This window comes from Castanea sativa, chromosome 10 (assembly GCF_040712315.1).
Source record: "Castanea sativa cultivar Marrone di Chiusa Pesio chromosome 10, ASM4071231v1".
NCBI classification, from domain to species: domain Eukaryota; kingdom Viridiplantae; phylum Streptophyta; class Magnoliopsida; order Fagales; family Fagaceae; genus Castanea; species Castanea sativa.
Window position 1 is genome coordinate 12,220,641 of NC_134022.1, and position 21,747 is coordinate 12,242,387.

General features: G+C 34.4%; 2 protein-coding genes across 2 annotated transcripts; both read right to left on the reverse strand.

The window, feature by feature from the left end:
* Positions 1-4,275: 4,275 nt before the first annotated feature.
* LOC142612752 (legumain) lies at positions 4,276-9,163 on the reverse strand. Its single transcript, XM_075784904.1, has 9 exons — positions 8,789-9,163; positions 8,435-8,599; positions 6,832-6,988; positions 6,545-6,630; positions 6,262-6,461; positions 5,919-5,967; positions 5,565-5,774; positions 4,675-4,878; positions 4,276-4,585 (listed from the first exon to the last, which is right to left on the reverse strand). The coding sequence occupies exons 1-9, from the start codon at positions 9,017-9,019 to the stop codon at positions 4,403-4,405; spliced, it is 1,485 nt and encodes a 494-aa protein (XP_075641019.1). The 5' UTR covers positions 9,020-9,163; the 3' UTR covers positions 4,276-4,402.
* An 8,076-nt stretch (positions 9,164-17,239) lies between these two features.
* LOC142612905 (uncharacterized) lies at positions 17,240-21,124 on the reverse strand. The gene is given in 3 exon segments (XM_075785079.1): positions 17,240-18,489; positions 18,491-18,778; positions 20,980-21,124. Coding segments are annotated over 3 exon segments (1,026 nt in total). The 5' UTR covers positions 21,084-21,124; the 3' UTR covers positions 17,240-17,855.
* Positions 21,125-21,747: the final 623 nt, after the last annotated feature.

The window sequence follows — 21,747 nt, forward strand, 5'->3', positions numbered from 1 at the left end:
AGATTTAGAGAAAATCTACAATAGGTTCACCAAATCCAAGAAGGAGGTTACGGTCAATGACCTTCAAAAGGAAGTCAAGGAAACAAAGTCAAAAATTAGAACCCTTAAGCAAGAACTAACCGATCCTAGGGTTGATCACAATTTCCTTGATCAAAGAGTTAAACATTTGGAAAATGCTTCTCATCAAGACAATGAGGAAGGTCCCTCATTCCAGAACCTTTCTGATGGAGAAGTTTACGAAACAATTAACCCTATAGCAGACATGGTCCAAGAACCATCCAATAAGAAGTTCTTAGATGCCGTTAGTAAGATTAACTTCCAGAAATGGCATTCCAAAGTCAGGATTGTCATCAGCAAAGATTTTGAATTTGAGGTCATAGCCTTAATAGATTCAGGTGCAAATCTCAACTGCATCCAAGAAGGAATCATTCCCTCCAAATACCTCAAAAAGACCAAGGAGAGATTGACATCCGCAAGTGGTGGAAAAATGCAGATTGAATTCAAAATCCCAAAAGCCCATGTTTGTCAAGACAACATATGTTTCAAAACCACATTTGTCCTTGTCAAGAATATGACAGATTGAGTCATCTTAGGAAACCCTTTTCTATGTCTGTTATACCCTTTCATAGTGGATAGTGAAGGCCTCACTGCCCATCCCTTTGGCCAGCCAATCAAGTTCAAGTTTCTTAGGAGCCTAGAACCTAGAGATATTAGTAGCCTCTAGGAAGTCTCTATCTCCAAGGCCCTAAAACTGATTAGTGCCAAGACTTCCCCAGATATCATTCCTAAAAACTCTAATCCGTGCATTCATGTTTTTACTAACAAAAAATCAGTATTAACTACCTCTTTCTGGCAGGATAAGGAACAAATATACGGAGGTATTACTACCAATCAGTGGACACTAGCTTCTTCAGCAAAGAAGAAGAACAAAGGGAAAGCACCTGCATAGGGCTATCCTCAAGACAAAAGACATCCAGCAGGACGGTATTTTGTAATGCAAGAAGGTGCATCCTCGAGGGGAAAACCAAGAGGGTCAAGATCCCTTCAGGACTATGTCCCAGCAGAGGTGATATATTCCAGTGGTGACATGGTTGCTGCTTTGCAGGAAGTATTAACCAGGAAACTACAATTTAATGGAGTATTTGAAAGCCTACCAAACTCCATTAAATTCATCCTAGACAATCTCCAAGCAGCCTATACCATCAAACACCATACCCTCTTCCAAAAAATCCTCAAAGCTTTAGAAATTCACCTTGTCAATCTTGAGACAGGAAATGAAGCTTTGCTAAGTCAACTCTTTGGCAAAGAGGATATCCATTCAACGGATGAAAAGACTATTATGAGTACCGATTATGCCAAGCTAAGTCTTAAGACACAAGCCAGGCTAAGAAGTGCTACTGCCAACTTGCCTCCTGAAATACAAACCAGTATTTTAGGATCCAAGGCAATGTTTAAATCATTTGACTAATGGTTCGAACATTTCAAAGTACCGATCACCAATACTGTTCCTGATCCAGCCAATCTAGATGATACAAATGACATATTTGTGCAAGCTAGATGGGAACAATGCTTTGGGAGCAGTCTCAGAGTATATGAACAGAAGCGTCCATTTACAGGGCTTCTCATTAATTATGAAGATGGATCAAATGACAATGAAAGAGATCCCAGCTGGTTGTCTCAAATGTTTGAATATGGCTTTATAAGACAAATTAAGCTAACAAGCCATAACCAAATCAGCCAGTTTTCACAAATCATCCAACAGGTTGTGACGCAAATTAAGAGTCATTTTGTTTCTATTAGGTGCAGGAGCACAATCCCATAATGGGAAAGAAACAACTAGATGACAGTCCAGCCTTCCACAAACTTAGTACTCATTAATGGATACACTCATCAAGGCCCTTGGTATGAAGAAGACTCCTACTTATCCTACAATGACCCATATGCTCTTGCAGAATGTTGGAGGAATTACTTCAACAATGAAATTCTTGACACAGTCCAAGACCTATGGAAAAATTACCATCATGTCGGAAACACAGGAAGAATTTATGTCTTCACTACCAAGCCCTACTCTGCCTCCATCCCAGATTTCCACAGGATTGGTTATAATCATCCCAGTCAGTTCATCACAAGAGAACCAGTGTATGAACCACTGATATACTACAGACTCTGCAACCAATACACCATTTATCATGAGCATAATCTTAATCATGATCCACCATAGGATCCCTATGACGGATATCCATCTGATGCTTATGATATTGATTAGAAGAAATGGCAACAAGGAGTGACAGCCTTAAGATTGATCAGGTCATCAGTCAACTCCATAAGGACTTCCCCCCTCCAGTTCAGAGAATTGTTTCAAGATCTCAGTCTAGTCTAGATTCCGTCCAGGTTGCCGAAAATTCTAGCAAAGAATTAAAAGATCTTTCCCAACAGTTGCTTCTTCGATCAAAGTAGCTAGAGTCAGAAGAAAAGGTTTCTCTTGCCTCCTCAGAAGTTTGAGTTAACCGCAATCTGATTGATCCTTTCCAGGATTCCCAGGATCCGTATGATGGTTACAATCTGGATAGCGATTAAAACCTTTCTGAATAGCACCAATCACTATTTTAGAATAGTTCCAGACAGGATACTTTTCATCTACAGCACCAGTCACTATTAGTGAACAGTTAGTATTTCGGACAAGTCACTATTCATCTACAGCATCAATCACTGTTTGATGAACAGTTCCAAAACACAGCAACCGTAAAAGTACAAAAGATAAATTACTATTCATGAACAGTACTCAGCACTATATTCCAGAAGCACTGTTTGCTTTCAGTGGAAAAGGTTTTTCACCCCTAGTAAAAGTATTTCACCTTCAGGAATTTCAGCATTCTTCAGAAGAATCCAAGGCTCCCTCTAGTCTATATAAGGCAGCTCAAGATACATTCTGAAGCAAGCAATATTTTAGCAAAAATATCTTCCCTTACAACCCTTAGTCTTGTAATCAGATGACAACCCCAGTTTACACTTGAATTACCTCGGTCGGTTCTTACATTTGTAACTAGATGGCCTCAGTCGACCTTTATCTTTGTAATCATATGGCCCCGGTCGACCTCCTTTGTCTGTAACTTACCCCCCTCCCCCCTTTTAAGACTGCTCCCAAAGTATTTTTCCCATCTAGCTTGCACAAATATGTCATTTGTATCATCTGGATTGGCTGGATCAAGAACAGTAGTGGTGATCAGTACTTTGAAATGTTCGAACCATTTGTCAAATGATTCAAACATTGCCTTGGATCCTAAAATAATGGTTTGTATTTCAGGAGGCAAGTTGGCAGTAGCACTTCTTAGCCTGGCTTGTGTTATATATATATATATATAGAGAGAGATGTGCTACGTCCACAACATTACTTTAAACCTAACACTAAGATTACTTTTTAACTCCAATAATAACAACCAGTAACAACCTGTCATTTAAAATTTGTTGTAAAAATGTTGTGGACAACCCGTAACAACCCCAACACTGTTGCTGTTGTGCAAAGAGAGAGAGAGAGAGAGGGGTAAATTTATGTAATCGGTTTTCTTTGATTTTTTTTTTTTTTTTTTTTGACAATGTATATATACATGATTACAAATGAAAAATGAGGATTCTTCCAAGTTGAAGGAGAGCATATATTCGATTACTAGACCATCTCCTAAGCCCGAGGGAGATCAAGATGTCATTCACAATTTCACATTCGGGCCCTTTCGATGTTCAAACATTCCAAAGAGAATATGCCAAACAAGCTTAAAATGATTTGGAGATTTTCTCCCAAAGTGATGATTAGAAGCCCAAGCCGGCACAAAATTTATTTAACTTTTTTCAGAAATGTAGTGTTTGTTTTTTCAATTGTACTCTAATTAGTAATTGGTGTATAACATAAATGATAAATCTATAGGAAGTAACTCCAATTATAACTTTTTATATATGTACTCCAATTATAACTCCGAGTAAATTACAACCTTAAATTGTGATGTCCCTACTATGACTGTAACATTGTCCTTTACTTTTTAATAAATAAATAAACAAAAAGAAGAGATGGGATTCAATTCACAATATAAAAGATCCATTTCCACTAGGTTCTATGAGTGGCATTTTTTTTGGGGGGGGGGGGGTGGGGAGGTTGTTTACTCCAAGCCTACTAGGCTAGTGACCAGATTGCTGGTATGGGCCCAAATTTTTGCCCCTAGTATCCTCGCCATGCGAAAGAGTAAAAACCACCCCAAAGAAACAGAGAAGAACTTAGGGAGGAAATGTATAAAAACAAGCATTATTTACCATTCTGAAAATGTACTATTTAATTTTTATCATATAATACACAGACACTAGCATTTTTTTATTATATATAATATATACAGACACAAGCATATATTATCTGGATTCAAGCACTATAACCTTGATTGAAAGGATGCAATAGGCCCGGATCATAGCCACTACAAGCAGCCACAAAGGCTTCCTCCACTGAGTCCTTTGAAACACCACTATTGCAAATGTTGGCAAAGGCTCGCATATGTTTCATACCATATTGTGTTAGTGAACCACAATAGTTTTCGAACAACCGAACCTGTGATGATTATGGAAATGAATTATGTGCAATGAGAGCAAAGAAAAATGGAATTGAAGTTGCAAATTCAAAGTGGAAACTATAATTACCATTGATTTCAAGCATCCCCAGTCATCAACAAGAGGCATTCCAGGTTCTCTCACAGAATTAAAGATGGAAGAACCTTTATGTGGTCCGTATAGAAATGTTCCAATTAATTTTATGCTGCCATCTAAGTGGGTTCTATGCCTCATGGTCTCTGTTATGTGCTTTAGGATTTCATTCTTTTGTGATCCATTCTCTAATTTTTTGTACTGTAAGACAAAAACATATCGACATTATGCACATCAGAAATTGTGAATAAATATTGTGTATACAGGCTTTTCAAGGTTGTGATATAGACAAATAGCTATATTGAATTCAATTATAGCTATATTGAATTCAATTGTCCTGGGAAAATGTAACAATTTTGTGTCTCATTGAATGAAAATCCAACATCCCATTTTTTGTGTTCCATTTTATGCTTCGTATGTTATGTGTTTGATTTTTTTTTTTTTCATTTTAAACTTTAGTTATTTAATTTTAAAGAAACTTTAAAAATAAAATGTGAAAAGTTGTGATTAGTAGAGTTATAAAGTGGAACTATGGGACAGAGGATTCGTATTAGTGTTTGTATTTGTGTTCCATTGGACTGGGTCTCCAATGAAAATTTAACACACATGTATTGTTTTTAAGTATTCATCAAAAAATGTAACATTGTTTGTGGTTTATTGAATAATGCAATCATGTGTTTAAAATTTTATTGGGGAACTTAATATTCTGCAGCTAAGGAATTATTCTTTTCTCCCTAAATCTCTAAATATGTATCTAAATATGGAGATGATAAGTATACCAAATATGGAAAATAAAATGAAGAATCCTATCTGCTATCTAGGCTTAGAACAAGAAATTTTTCATCACTGTTTTATTCATTAAAGAGGGAAAAAAGGCTAAAGCTCACCATCTGCCACAGGAAGAAAAGTTCTGCATCTCTCTGGTTAATAACTTCCATGTGTGTATCAAGGAGGCGATTATTAGGGGGGAGGTTCACGGTGGCAGGATCAAAACCTTGGTACAAATAAACCTTCTCAGCTTTGATGCTTGTATTTCCATATTCCATCACATGGGAACCTATATTGTAATTTAAGAAATTGGAAGTCCGGTTCTTTACCTACACAAAATAACATTTAAGTATCAACGTCAAAATGATCACCTACACAAAATAACATTAAGTATCAAAATCAAAATGATTGGGAAAAAAATGCTTGTACAAGACCCAGACAATGTTGGGAAGCTCAAATATAACAAATCTTACCGACTGGTATTGTTGTTCTACTGTTTCTTTCTTGAGATTATGAGTCTCACTGCATAAGTAAACATGTACAATTCAGCTCCATGCGTATAGAAATTAAGAAGATAAATGTTTGAAGCTTCATTCATGCATACTATGTGCAAAAATCAAGGAAAGAACTCAAAATCCACTATTGATGAGACACAACAACAAATTGTTAAAATTTTATTAAGGTTAACCAATTAAGTAATGCGTCATAAGATTTAAGCCAAGAAGTCATCTCGAGTCTACAGAAGTTTCAACCAATACCATTCAATTTTAAAATTCCCCACCAGCTTTTTGGCATTCAAAATGCAATACTGCTTACCTATCTTCCATCCAAGCAACACTGTACAAGTCCCCCAAGCAAGTGATGTACTCTGGAGGCGGAGAAGGTTCCAGCCCTGGACAATAAATTCCAAAGCTACTCTCTTGTGCATTTGATGCTGTTGTTACATATATGTTTAGATCTTGGGGCATTATACCTTCAAAAACACTTCCACTCTCACATGCTTCAACATATATAACCTAAGCACACCACATGCAATTAACCTAGTTAGTCTCATTGAAACATCATAGCACAGTTCTCAAGAAGGTAGAATTCTCCTTACCATCTTTCTGTACGTTCCAGATGCTTGTTTCTTCTTCAAAACCTCAAGAAAGTCCATGGCATAGACGTAAGGCAGATTCGGCATCCCTTCAACAAATTGAGAATTAGTATGGTCTATTTCCTTCCCCCCCCCCCCCCCCCCTCCCCAAAAAAAAAAAATACACATCTTTTTCCATTTTGGAATACAAATTAAAATTTTAGCATCCAACATAAGTATTAAGTTTTCATGCTAAAGTTATGTTAAACCTCTTGCGGAGGGGGGAAAAAAAAAGGTTGTTTTAAACTCACCTAGAACGCCAGGGCCTCCATGATCAGAGTAGTATACGAAGATCCTGTCATTGGGTTTGCTATCCACAACCTTCCCACTTCCACCTTTCACCCCGTTCTTGTTGCCTAGAAGTACTGCATAAAGATTTTCTGCAGTGACTTGCTCACCAGTGTAATCCTATCAAGATCAACCCACAAAGTGTCATCAGTCCAATTATACAAGTTCATAGCAACAGCACTACATCACCTTAAAAATAAGGCTGTTTTAAGATTGTTAGAGATATATTACCCCAATCCTACTTTGTGCAGGAGACAAGTCGACTACTTGTATTACAACTCTATTAACCATAGTTAGTATATGGTTAGTCTAAGATTTATTCTACTATATATACCTATGTTGGGTTTGGGGGTAAACAGATGTGAATTTTGCTAGAAGCCAAGAACGAAATTTGGCTCTGATACCATGTTAATTATGATAAAATAGATACTGAAAATTCCTTAAGGGCTATATCTTTATTATAAGAGAGAAGTATAAATTTTGTGTTACAATGAACCCAACATTAGCATATGTAGTAGGTTAAACCTTAGACTAACCATATACTAACTATGGTTATGATTGATAGACTTATAGTATAAATAGGAGACTTGACTTACTTACAAACATACAAAGTAGGATTGGACTTAAGCCCATACTATTGGCCTAATTTTCTCTAAGGAGGAGTTTTAAGATTGAGCTCGTATGATTTGACATAGAGAGTTCCCTTTTTATACTACCTAGTAGATTAACAAGGCTGGTTGCACAAAAGTATGGTGCTAATATGATTAGGGAAGGAAGGGTGACTTTTGAGGCTTTCCGCGTGCACAAACAAACACCCAAGGGAGTGCAAAAACACAGATGTGCATAGTATACCTCTAATAGTATTTCCCACAAACACCCAATGGAGCGCAAAAACACAGATGTGCATAGTATATCTCTAATACTATGTCCGTGACCTATAATTGAGTTCAGAGTTTAGACGCAAACTGAACCACAAGTTAACTTGCACTGTCTGCTGAAGTGGGTTCCAAACTTCATTCAAGGTAAGACTCTTTATCTAACTAGGGTGGGCAGGCCTTTGTGTTTGGCCCAGAGTGTAGGAGACGCTAACCTCTCTCCTTCAATATTTCATTTTCTTTACCAAAATATATATATATACACACACCATAGTAACACTTGAAAAATTCAAGATGATATTAAGTACACAAATGTAAGTTGAAATCCCAGCTTGAGAACATGTAAAATAAAATATTTAGGAATTAAAATAACACATGGCATCTCGCTATATATAAACTCCTTAATTGAAGTCACCCTAAGATATTACACAAAGTAGTAGGAAATCCTTTCATCGTCACTTTAAAGGTGGTCAAGTAGTAGGAAATGGTACTAACTTTATGTGCAAGACTTCATTGATGAAGTTGATCATTGAAACTCATATCAGGGGAGACATGATTAGCAAGAGGTGTCCTACCACTTATATTAATTGAGTGACCTACCACTTACATTTTTTTACATTAATACCATGATCCTATATGGCAAAGAATATTCTATATCCATGTTATCAATAGAAAGAAAATTAAAAGGTACCTTAGGCACTCCTGCATACACATCAGAACCTTGTGGATGATTGATGATAATCCCAGGCCTTGGATTCAACTCGTTGTTGGCTATGTCATCATACATAAAAACCACTATGTTTTCCTCCTTCAGCCCATCTTTCTTCAGCAACTGATACGCATGACATATATCCGCCTGTACATGAACTCAAAAATAACACCTCAATAACTATATATAAAAATTAATAAACCATATCAAAACTACATTACAAACAAATAGCTCTTGGTAACCCGTAACCCAAATAATTTTCATCTGTTATACCAAAATTGACCATGTTATATCTTGAACAAGTGAGTCGTGACCATAAGAGAAAAAGAAAAATACCTGGTGCCTGTAATTTCCATAACCGGATGAACCAGCTACAAGAACAGCCCATCTAGTGCCAACTTCTCCATCAACGTCTTCTGCATCATCCTTCTTTGTGGGCATTCGAATCCCTGACTCCCATCGGTTCAGCCTTGAAGCTCTGCCACCTCCTATAACTTCAAAGCCCAGTAATACCAATATCAACAGAGTAGGAGGGCTCATGAGACGCAGAGAGTGACGCATCGTCATGGAAATGATCTGGTTTAGAAAAATCTATGGCAGAGAGTGAGAGGAAATGAAAGCAGGTAAGGCAACAAAGCTGGGAGGAGAGGAAACTATAAAAAAGAGGGAACTAAAGCGGTGAGAGGTGTCATGCAAACTAGGAGATTGACACGCGTGGAAAGCGTAGGTCCCAAATTCATCTCCTTGAAACATCTGGTAGTCCTATGTTCGTGGTTTGGCATGTAGAGAATTGCTATGAAATTATGAATTGGTGAAACTTTTGATTTGTGTGATCTGGGTGAATATTCTTTCCCTTAGTTTTTCTCGGAAAGCATTTTGCAACTGTGAAGGTGGATTTGAATTTACAAATATGTACGTAGCATCATCAAAATAAAAAATGTCACAATGTGAATTGGACAAAGACGTCTGTTTATTTAAGCTCTATATTTGTTTTTTACTTATTAAAAAAATAAAAAATAAAAAATTATTGTTTAATTAAGCCAAGTTGCACAAGGTTTTTAAGTTGGGTTGCTTTTATCAAGTTGAATTATAGCAACCTTGGACAAACCCCAGGTCCCATCAAGCACCCAAGGTTTTAACTTTTAAAATGTACTTAATTATGAGATATACATTAGCTTTATATGATATTTTAGAACTCGTGATTGGTTTATTGCATGTAATGCGCTGTGACTGTTTATGACAACTACATTAACAAGGGACTACAAGGTCACCCACATTAACAAGGGACTACAAGGTCAGCTGGGTGACCTTGTAGTCCGGGACTAGGTAAGAATTTCCCCCATTAACAATAAAAAAAATAGTAAGCGACATTAAAGTATATATGGGGAAAGAATAAGACTGCCATAATGCGAAAGCATTGATTAGTATCAGTCCAAATTGCAATTTGGAGGACACCTTTTCAAGCTGTCTAGCCATAATAATATAGAAGTCATTCAGATATACCCAGTTCAAAAGGAGCCAAATACATATTTGTTTTCGTGCTTTTTTACTGGAGCACTACGGAATCTATTATATTAAACAAACATCATTCTAGATTGCACCTAGTTAGACTAATGGTATCCATAGGGTCCATATTAAAGTCTTGGATTCAATTATCTTATTCACTCAATGAAAATACGATTCCGATAACTCCTTATAATGATGAATTGCCCACGGTTTTTGGGATGAGGGTACTATGTATATGTATACTCACTCAAGAGTCCTGAAGACTATAATCACGGTCTATTTTGGTCCCCATGGCATATAGTTAGCTTCAACATCAACCAGTCCCTTTGAATCGATCATTGATCCACCAAAATAAGATGAACAATCTTTAATTTAATAAAATTATCTCACTACTCTCACGAAATTTTTCTATAATATAAATATACACTATCATGTATACAGTATACCACGAAAGTCTTATAATGGAGCTAATTATCGTTGCTAAACTATGCACCTTCCTCCTATCTACTAAAATACAATCCGTAACTTCATGTGGGCCAATATTAATAAAGATAATTGGTATAAATAAATGCTAAACCAATCTACATAAGTTTTATTCAGAAAAAAAAAAAAAAAAAAAAAAAATCTACATAGTTTTAGTTACATATTATTATTATTGGGAATCTCAGTTTCAAAATTATCAGCTAGGAGCACTAGCCGTACAAACGAAATTGTCTTGATAAGAAAGATGTCAAAATTAGTGCACCGACATGGTCTTAATTAACTGTACATGTATGTGCCTCCATGGCGCAATTAGTTGAAATAGGAATGCCATTAAGAAAAATCTTGACATGATTTAGAATTAAATAGTAAACGACATTACTCATTCATAGCGTGTGGCTCAGAGTAAAAGGGGTGGTTATGATGTGGATGTATCATCGCTTTCATCTATGTGCTATTTTTAATTTTCTCGTCCTTGTCAAACTTTCAGGATGATTAATTGTCATGATCAAGCAGGATTAAACTTCACTCTCATTTGATTTCACACCAACCCAGAAAAAAACAAAGATCTTGACGATAATGAACTAATCTATTTTTATGTTTATTATTATTTTTTAAATAAAAAATTGTGCAAGGCCCTCGAATATTGCTTATCTAAGATTTTTTAGATGCCTAGCAGGTTGGATCAGAGATTACAATAATATTGATGTTTTTAATTATGATTGGGAGAAAAAAGAGGTCCATGGTATCCCGAGTTCCCAATTATGTAGGAAGATTCAGTATACTAAAGTAATCCTCTCTAGATGGAACAAATATATATATATATATATATATATATATATATATATATATATATATATATATATATATATATATATTGTCATTGTCAAGCTAGAGTTGATATGTTACGACAGAAATTAGAATAGGTTCAAGCCAAAGAGCCTATAAAGCAAAACTCAGGAACCGAATCAGCTGGACATGTTGAACTAAACTAAAGGAATGGATGCTAAAAAATGAGATCACATGAAGGCAAAAATCTAGAGTTTTATAGTTGAAAGGGATTGAAATCTGTGATTAAAAGAAAATTAAAATAAGACATTTTATATATATAGATATTACTTAAATATTTTTGTTACTTCAAATTTATTCTTATCACTTTTTTAGATATAAAATTACTTATTAAATTTTTATATTTTAGTTCCTATAACATTTTTTTTTCAATAAACAAAATGTCTAATCCACTTAACCTTTCTTTTTCATTATATCACTCAATAAATTGACAGACATTTGGATTAAACAATACAATACAATTAAAAATTTAAAAGGAACAACACTATTTATTTAACGCTTTCTTTTCTACAAAACTTTTTTTTTTCAACAATTAGTATATTATATATCATATATTCATATAAAAGAAAAAAGAAAAATACATAAATCACCCGCCACAAATTGTGGAATCTGTGTAGACTGAATGTTTCAATGCACATTTCATTGTAAAATGGACTAAGAATAGTCCTAGAACCACAAAATATTCTACAATTTTTTTACTATAACTCTGAAGTGGTAAACTATGAGTAATTAACCATCATTTACATATATACCTATTATTTTTTCTTCACCAATCATATTATGCCATATCACAATTGTGATAAAAAGTTGTTCTAGACTTTTTCAAAGGGCTAAAGGACTTAAGTTTTTAAAAATGACAAAAAGTAAGGACATAGGGCAGAAGCGCAGCAGGGCAACACCAACACTTTAAACAAATGAACAATCAAGCTAGTTTAAAGCAAAGTAGAAAAACACAGATCTAGAAAAAAAATTCAATGCAAACAGCACTACATCACCTTAAAAATAAGGTTGTTTTACGATTGTTAGAGATATATTACCCCAATTCTACTTTGTGCAAGAGACAAGCCTCCTACTTGTACTACAAATCTATTAACCATAGTTAATATATGGTTAGTTTAGGGTTCAATCTAATATATATACCCATGTTGAGTTTGGGGGGTGAATAGAGGTGATCGTAATCTATGATTTGTGATTAGAAGGAGGGACGGTTCTACGGATTTTGGGGCCTAAGAAGAAAATTAAAATATGGCATTTTATATATTTAAATATTACTTAAAAAATTTTATTACTTCTAATTTATTCTTCTCGCTTTTTTAGATTTAAAATTACTAATTAAATTTTTATATTCAAATTTCTCTAACATTTCTATTTCAATAAATAATATGCCTAATCTACTTAACCTTTTCTTGTTCATTACATCACTCAATAAATTGGACATTTGGATTTTTTTTTTTTTTTTTTTTTTGATAGGATGGACATTTGGATTAAACAATACAATAAAATACAATTAAAAGGAACAACACTATTTATCTAATGCTTTCTTTTTTACAAAACTTTTTTTTTTTGTCAACAATTATTATATTTCAATAAAATACTTAAATTACCCGCTAGAAATTGTGGGGTCCATGTGAACAACATATTTTCAATGCACATTTCATCGTATAAAGGACTTGCTATGACCTCAAATTATTTTACAACTATTTTTTCACAATTCTAACTTGGCAAACTATGAGGGGTTAACAATTATTTATACATATACCCACTGTTTTTTTTTATCAATCACACTGGACACAGCTGTGACAAGAAGTAATGAAAAATTTGGTGATATAGACCTTTTCAATAGACTACAGGACTTAAGTTTTTAAAAATGACAAAAAGTAAAGACACAGCAGAAGCGCAGCAGAGCAACAACAGCACTTTAAACAAATGAAAAATCAAGTTATCAAACTAGTTTATTGTAAAAAAAATATATATATCAAACTAGTTTAAAGAAAAATAAAAAAACACATCTAGAAAAAAAAAAAAATTTTACAAAAAAAAAAAAATTATCAAACTAGTTTAAAGAAAAATAAAAAAACACATCTAGAAAAAAAAAAAAATTGTACAAAAAAAAATATATTATCAAACTAGTTTAAAGAAAAATAAAAAAACACATTTAGAAAAAAAAAAAAACTTTCAAGGCAAACCTGGAACGGAGGAGTCTAACGCGTGGCCAAAATCAGCAACAGCAAATACAAAGCAATTTTTTCTAGTCGATGTGTACAAAAAAATATGGTTTGAGTTTTTTTTTTTTTTTTTGAATTTTTATGATTTTTTGTTCTGTTTTGTTGAGAGAGAGAGAGAGAGAGAGAGAGAGATTTGGATCACAAAGAAAATATTTTCTGTTTTTTCCTTTTTTTATAACTTTTTTTTATCTATGTTAATATTCGGGTATAATTTGATTATTCCTACATTGAGGCCTTCTTTTCTAATTGTTTATTCTTTGACTTCTTCTCCCTTATTTATTGACTAAAATTTGGGGTTCAATTAATACATTTTACAGAAGTATTATTATTATTTATATATTTATTTGGGAATCAAAGAACTAACTTAATTGGTTAATATTTGAGGCTTACCTCTATTTGGGGCCTTTAGGCTGTCACCTAATTCGTGTAAGGCAAGAGACCATAATTAGAAGAATTCATAATTGTAGGGGCGAGATTTGGATCCTGGGCCCAAAAAGCAACAGGACTAGGGCTCAAATAGCCCAACACAATAAATTTGTAGAGAGTGTACTTGAAGGTTGAGCTTTCATGAAAGGATCAACGCGCACAGTAGATCAACGATAACAAAAAAATAAAGAAAATTAGACTGTATGCAAAGAAAATCACTCATCAGCAAAGTCCGAGAATAATTATTGAATATATTGCTTCTGACTTGGTTACAATTTCTATTCTAAGTTACTACAGGGTTCCTTTTCCACCATTTTTTTCATATCCATCTTCCTCTGGAGGGTCTCTCACATTATATAGCCCCCTTTGAATGATCTTGGCCCTCCAGTTGTTGGTCACCCAAGCTACTACTTAAGTGTTTATCCCATCAGATACCTTTCCAAACCCTTTGTGAGTTGCGGCAATCAAGGCAATATTGTTCAAGGGTTTTCTCGACATAAATGTGGCTAGGAGTTTTGGTAAGAAGAATTAAATGTAGTGGCAGCTTCCATCCCTTCAGTCAGGGCTGACCCCTTCTCCGAAGTGTAACTTCCTCTAATAACGTGTCACTGAAGTGGCCTCACCGTCCGAGGACGTGATCTCCTCAGAACTACAATGGCATGTTCTTTTAATTGAATTTTTGTACCCACAATAACAATATAAAAACTATTAAAGATGTCCAGTAATTCAAATAAGGGCAAGGATTTTATTATTATTATTTATTATTAGAAAGAAATAAGGGCTAGGAGTTGGGGACAACACTTTTGTAGTTAATTTAAGGTGCTTTACTTAAGTAGTGGCAGCACAACTTTAATAGTAATGGAAGGGATTTGATGGGGTACAATTTGAAAACTACACCCTCATGAGATGCTTAAATTGTTATTACGGCATGTGGCTAATGATATCCTACTTACAGGAATTAATCATTGTTGGGGGCATTTTATGTCGCCCACGTGATGTTAAATCTCAACTTTGGGCTTGGAATATTACCTAAATGCTATTAGTGAAGTGTAAAAGACTCATTTTGCTCAAAGTTTGGGTTACATCCAACAAAAATTATAATAAGACCCCAAAAATACTTTCTACAAAGATAAGCTGGCACAAAAGATGACCCACCATAATAAGTGCATAAATAATTGTCTAGCGGTAAATAAAAGAAACATTTAGCGGTAGATACTTGGAAAATTGATAAATGAATTTGCATAGTAAAAATTATGCATTTCCTCCATAGTCAGTTAATATAAAAGCGAACCCATTATAACAAGTACAATCATTAAAGTATTAAAATAAAGTTAGGATGCTAGCTTAACTTCTTTGTAGTTCTGTAGGTTTGTCAACTTCTTGTCTAGGATAAGAGAATATCTTCCATTCTAAGGTGAGGATAATGCTAAATGCCCTTACATGCGTAAATTGCACGACGAATCTTGTCTGAATTTGTTTCTAAACTGTGTAACTACCATAGCATCTTGGTACCCTTTGGTGTTTTCATGTTGAATCCATTGATGCAGGCAGTAGTTTTGAATTTGTGAGGAGTGTACATCCACCCTCTAGCATTTTGTAGGCATAAATTGATAAAAGTGCAGTTTACTTTTGGTGGTTGTGTGGATCATGGAATTTATATGGAAGCTAACAAATGGGGTGGTCTTTAACAGTAGTTAAGGTTTATGCATTCCCACTTAAGCTCCAATGGAACTTTGAAGAGCATTCTGCTGCATATCTAAGACAAATCAATTCTGCAAAACCACCTTAAGAGCAGGGACGGGCCCCCCCCCCCCCCCCCCCTCCCTTCTTTTTTTTAACAAATTACATACATTGTTTTTGTAGTTGCCCCATTCCAAAACCTTGGGCCCCTCCAACTAGCAACTATCCAAACCAAAGACTTAACAAAAATAATAAAACATTCACAATATTGATTGTATTTTAGCAAAAATATATTTTACCACTAAAGAACTAAAAATCATGTGTTATTGGAGAAGTTAAAACTAAATTTTTGATAGCTACAATAAATTGGTATAAATACCAGTTGACTGTAGCAAGTTGTTAAAAATAAGATACAATCTTTTATTAAGATTATCTATCTACCTTCAATTAAAAAACTCAAATTCTCTCTCTTCCTTTATTATTTTAATGAATTGTTTATATTATTTTAAATGAAGTGGTAAAAAAATAGAATATAAGAACATTTAATGTTGGATGTATTGTAAAGTGGGATAGTAAAATAGATAAATTAGTTTTTTGATGTGATAAAAGTTAAATTTTTTAACACCACTACTGTAAATGCTTTAACTTAAAAAATAAAAAATAAAAAATAAAAAATCCTAGCTAGCCTAGTATTTTTAAAATAAAATAAAAAATTTTAAAATATTTTTTTTTTTGTCTTTTTTAGTAGATAATTGCATTTTAATGTATTAACAAATAACGATTTTGTGTATTTATAATTTGTTAATACTATATGGGTGTCTATTTGAAATTTTTTTTTTTCCTTATACAACGGCCCCCTCTAGCTTCAAATTCTGGGCCCATCCCTGCTTAGGAGCTGCATTGGAAAAAACCTCTAGAGGGTTTTCTTGAGATTAACTGTGACGTCGCTGTGGACAGTAAAATGGCTTATACTGCTGGTAAAGACCCGCGTATCAAATTCCCGATTGTTCTCCTCAAGTTGCAGAGGCTTGGACCATTTATTTTTAGAAACTAGATCTATGCAGCAACAAAATATCATTGTAGAGAGTGATTTTAAGATGCATATATGCTCTTAATGCTAAGACTCCAAGCATGTCTTAGAAAATGAAAACTCAAGTCGAGGATGCCTTATTGTTAACTAAAGATTTGTTCATTGTTCTTTTGTATGGACAAATAGAGAAACCAATATTGTAACCCACTTTATATATATATATATATATATATGTGTGTGTGTGTGTGTGTGTGTGTGTGTGGGCATTGCACTCTAGGAGAAAATGGATTTTTGCCCTTATTTTTTAAAATATCTAGCACAATATCCCTATTTTGAAACTATATAGCGATAATGTTCCTGTTTTGAAACTTGATTTTCCTAAAATCGAGTTTCAGTATAGAACTCAAGTCTCTTGAAAAATTTCAAGTGGAACTTGAGTTCCACAAATTTTTTTTTTTTTTTAAGTTTGATTTGGCTATAACTTGATTTTCTAAAAACTGAGTTTTACATTGAAACTCGATTTTGAGAAAATCAAGTTTTAAAACAGGGACATATTCCTATATAATTTCAAAATAGGGATATTGTACTAAATATTTTAAAAAATAAGGGCAAAAACTCATTTTCTCCTTGCCCTCTATATGTAAATGTACATTACTACTACTAAGGAATTATGGAAAATGGCTAGAGTCTAGAAGCCCAACATCTATCTCAAAGGAAGCCCAAAGGCCAACATGATCCCAACAGCCCATGTAAGAATTCAATTGCAGGTGCCCCAAATGACAATACTGTACGATATGTACCAAATATCAGTCCCAAAACTCAAAACTCTAACCAACGTGACAATGATAATACAGTGTGAAAGCCAAAAATAATTGCACTAGACATGAAAATAGACATAGGTTACTAGCTAAAGAGTAAAATCTCTAGGAAGATCGTATATAGACCCCACGCCTCTACTGATCTACATGCCAGTCAAAACCATTAGCGCGCATACCATGCCTTATAACTTCTAAGGCATGTATTTGTGAGTGTTTTTCTCTTCTTCTTTTTTTTTCTTTCAATATATGAAATTTTCTTTTTATTAGATTTTCTATAATTAAGTGACCACCCTATAAAAAATTATTGGAGCTGCTATTATATCTGCAAAATCATTTCCCCCACCTGACAGAATTTTTTGTTGGAACTGGTAAAAGCCCAGAACCACGCCTCAATATTTCCCCCTCCGTGAATACCAATTTAGTTTAAGTTGATACCACAAATGACGAATGCCCAAGACCCCTCTTGATAATCTTGGATCAAATACATCAAACTGTACCTGGCTTAGGGAGTCCAAGAGAACTTGGGCAGGAACAACCTGCAAAAGCAATGGGCGAGCCTCGGCTGGCACTGTTCCAGCTGGTTCACGAGCCTTCTGTAATTGGATATTAGCTACAGATGCCATGTCAAAGACTGCATCACACAGGTGCTCAAGAGAATCCAGGCAGATGATCGACCTCCCTCCTTCGCCAACAAGCCATGCTTGACAGCCCACTTTAGCTGGTATGTAAGAAAAATTATGGTTGCGACTGGCATAGTAAGGTAGCGACTTAAGCAGCCAAAGGAGGCCACTTGCTTTACCAATATGAGATGCTGCATGATCAGCAGCCGTAGACCTGATTATTATACCACCAGCTTGAAGTGTCATGTACAGGATAGTTGATACAGTATCCTCAGCATATTTCTCCAACTCTTCAATGGTTTAGGGAACATCAGTACCCTCTCTTCTTGCAACATTCATCCAAGCATCAACAGACTGTTTCAACCATCCTTTGCTAATTTTATTCTCAGATATCACTGGTGATTGGGCGCTCTATTAACTTTTTAGCATAGATTTTGTCTATAGCTTCCTGCCACCAGATGAGGCGCATAAGCCCAATCCTGGGATCAGAAGCAACATCCACGGCTCTTGCTGTTTCAACATTAAAGGCATGGAGTGCAAAAGCAACCTTCCGCATTGGAGGGGGAAGTTCAAGGAGGCAGAGGTAGTGATGGTAATCATAACTACACACTTGCCGCACACAGTAGGAAAAAGCTGACCGTAAGCTACAAGATGCAGAAGCACCATTCATCAAATTGCCGCTGTAGTTCCTCCTGCAAAAACATAACCACATCAACTACAACATTATATAGAAGTAACAAAACACTGACAAAAGAAAAATGAACATCTATTCAATCATCATATCATTCCCTGTTGGTAGAGCATATAGGGGGGGAATGAAGAATCAATCTATCTGATTGGAAAATATATCTTAGGAACTGATCCTGCTTTGTTGGCTTAATTTTCCAGCCTTCCCCTTTTTTTATCTTATAGTTTTTTAGTCATTTTCTTTCCTAATAACTGACAAACTAAAAAATGCTACTAAAATAGGAAAAACAATCAACGTTGGAAATGGAGATTGAAAATAGATTTTTCAAACCATTAAAGATATCCACCAAACATATAAGGGCTTCTATGATGATATAAAGGAGAGAATACAAAAGATAAGTCTATCAATCCCTTTGAGTGCTATTTCTCAAAGTCTCAAACTGAATGTTGTTTTAACAACTAAATGCTAATCCATCAAGTATGGTGCTGCTGTAGACGTTCAAGTTTCAATAGCCTATTGTTTTATGGAATTTTTAACAAATATTACCCTTGGAATTTGATGTTAGTGTGAGAGTCAATTTGGTCATTGTGGACCATTTGGACCGAACAGAATCGGCGGTCTTTTGAGGATGAGGGGAAAATTGTGGTTCACTTATTAGAGCTTTGCTAACAGACCCTCTTTGATTGGTCTCGTTGTTGGGGTTTCTCTGAGTGTTCTACCCTTATGGATTTTCTTTCGTTTATTAGAATAGATTAGGGGTTGCTTCTGTCTTTTTGTTCCTTTTTTCCTTCGTTCACTACCATGAACTCCTTGTATTTTTCCTGCTTTTCTTTTATTAATAATATTCTCTTCTTACTTATCAAAAAAAAAAAATTAAGTTTGTGAACTGTTAAAGCCTAAGGGATTTAATCATGTGATATCCACATGGTTTCTACCACGTCATTGATAATTTTGAAACATCATTATTACTATGTGTATATCACATAGTTAAATCCATTACACTTAACTAACAATGATAAAATAATGTTTGATTTGTCACAAAGCTGATGTAGAAGGGGTTAATTGTTCAAACTGAAAATCCAAGTACCAAATTGACACTCATGTCAAAATCTGAGTTTGATATTTGTAAAAATACCTACTAAAACTGATTTCAACAGTAGATAGAAGTGCTTTAGGCTGATTACAAAAAGAAATAGAATGCAGACTAAACAGAAGATGCCTAAGAACATAATAATATCTCTGAATCATAGTATCTGAATAAATATCATCTATGGCGTCTAAAACACCACTACAGCTTGTACTCCCTTAAATCAAAGCTGATGAAGATTGCTGATAACCTATCCTAGCAGACTCACTTTAAGATTCTTCTATTCATCTTCCTCCCCAGCAGGTTTGGCAATAAACTAGAAAGAAACTAAAACACCACATAGGCACTACGTATTCACACCACAAAATTGGGTCCTTGAAAAGCTTTGTCGGGATATAGTTCATTAAAGAAAAACTTCAAACACTAGTTAATTAGTTCATCATTATGTAACCTGGACAAATGGGCTAACTACGATGAGCTCAAGTAGACTAATGTGCCATGTGTATTGAGCCTTGTTAATCTTATTCACATATTATAGAATGGGATTGTCAAGCCAAAGCAAAAAATTGTTAACAGTTACGACTGATCACATGGTAAAACCATTAGTAAAAATCAAAGCATATTACACACTAATGAAATCCAATTCCCACAAAAAGAATCCATAAAATAATGGATTTCAAAATCTAAGATAATCTCTCAGAACTGAATGCAAAAACATATTACACACCTCCCATTAATAATCCCCAAACACAACATCAAATTGAAACCCCACGTGCTGATTAAACAGAAAAGGAGATAATGGAATAAAAATCTCTCAATCTACAAAATACAATTCCAAATTCCAAATTTTCGAAAAACCCATATAATGAATTTATTCAATACAGAGAATGAAAGACCCAGAACGGAAATTTCAACCAAAAAAAGAAAAACCCCATCAGAGCCCCCACGTACACTACGCGAGATGAATGGCTCTGATTCTTCTAACCCAACTTCTGATGTTAGAGTCCCTAGGAAGGCGAGCTAAGTAAATTAATCGAAGCGAACATGACACTACCATGTGACTGAAACGACACGGTATTAAATCTTCGAATGAAAGAAATAATGAAATGGAAGCTTACCACACAGGGAAAGGAGTTCCATAGCTGAAGAATCGAGAGGTTAAGCTGTGAAATACTCTCCCCATTAGAGAGAGAGAGCAGTGATCGTGGGTCCTCCAGAGCATTCAGAAACCTCAACGAAGCAGTTGGTTTGATCTAAACTAATAAACGTGTCGTAGAATGAGATTTTAAGGCCTTTTTGGTTTATGTGTTTTAATCTCATTATTTCAGTTTTTAAGGAACATTATATTTTTTTTTATACTTTTTTTTTATCTACATGTATTTCTAAAAAAAATAAACAATATTATTATAACAACGTTATCAAACGACCCCTAAGCTTCTTATGTTGGGAATGAGATGGAATAAAATATATTTAAGTAATTGAAAAGAAAGGAATGAAATTAAGTAACCTTAATTAGATATTTTAAAATAAAGTAATAAAAATGAATGAAATGTAAGTAATCTTGTTTAAGAGTAACAGAGTGAATGAAATTGATTTATTTTATGAAAATATTACTATTAGACTCTTATTTTAAAATAAATGGTCGAATATATAGAGGTATTTTGGGAGGCTTAGTAAAAAATTTATTAAATATAATTTCATTCTTTTCTATTCCTTCTAATTTCGGGGTAAATGAAAATTTAAGGTTTTAAGATAATATAAAGTAACGAGTGTTCTCTCCTACCCGTTCTATTTCCTCCTACTTAAACTCCCAAACAAGATAATGGACTTTCCATTCCCTCCATTAAAACTCTTAAATAAGGGAAGTAAAGAATATTTTAAAATTA

Bases quoted from the DNA above. Each gene is read 5' to 3' on its own strand.
- LOC142612752 (XM_075784904.1), bottom strand. From the start codon at position 9,019: ATGACGATGCGTCACTCTCTGCGTCTCATGAGCCCTCCTACTCTGTTG. The intron at 8,600-8,788 runs GTATTTTTCTTT...GTTCATGTACAG, and splicing joins ATGGAAATTACAGGCACCAG to GCGGATATATGTCATGCGTA. The intron at 4,586-4,674 runs GTAATTATAGTT...TAATCATCACAG, and splicing joins GGGGATGCTTGAAATCAATG to GTTCGGTTGTTCGAAAACTA.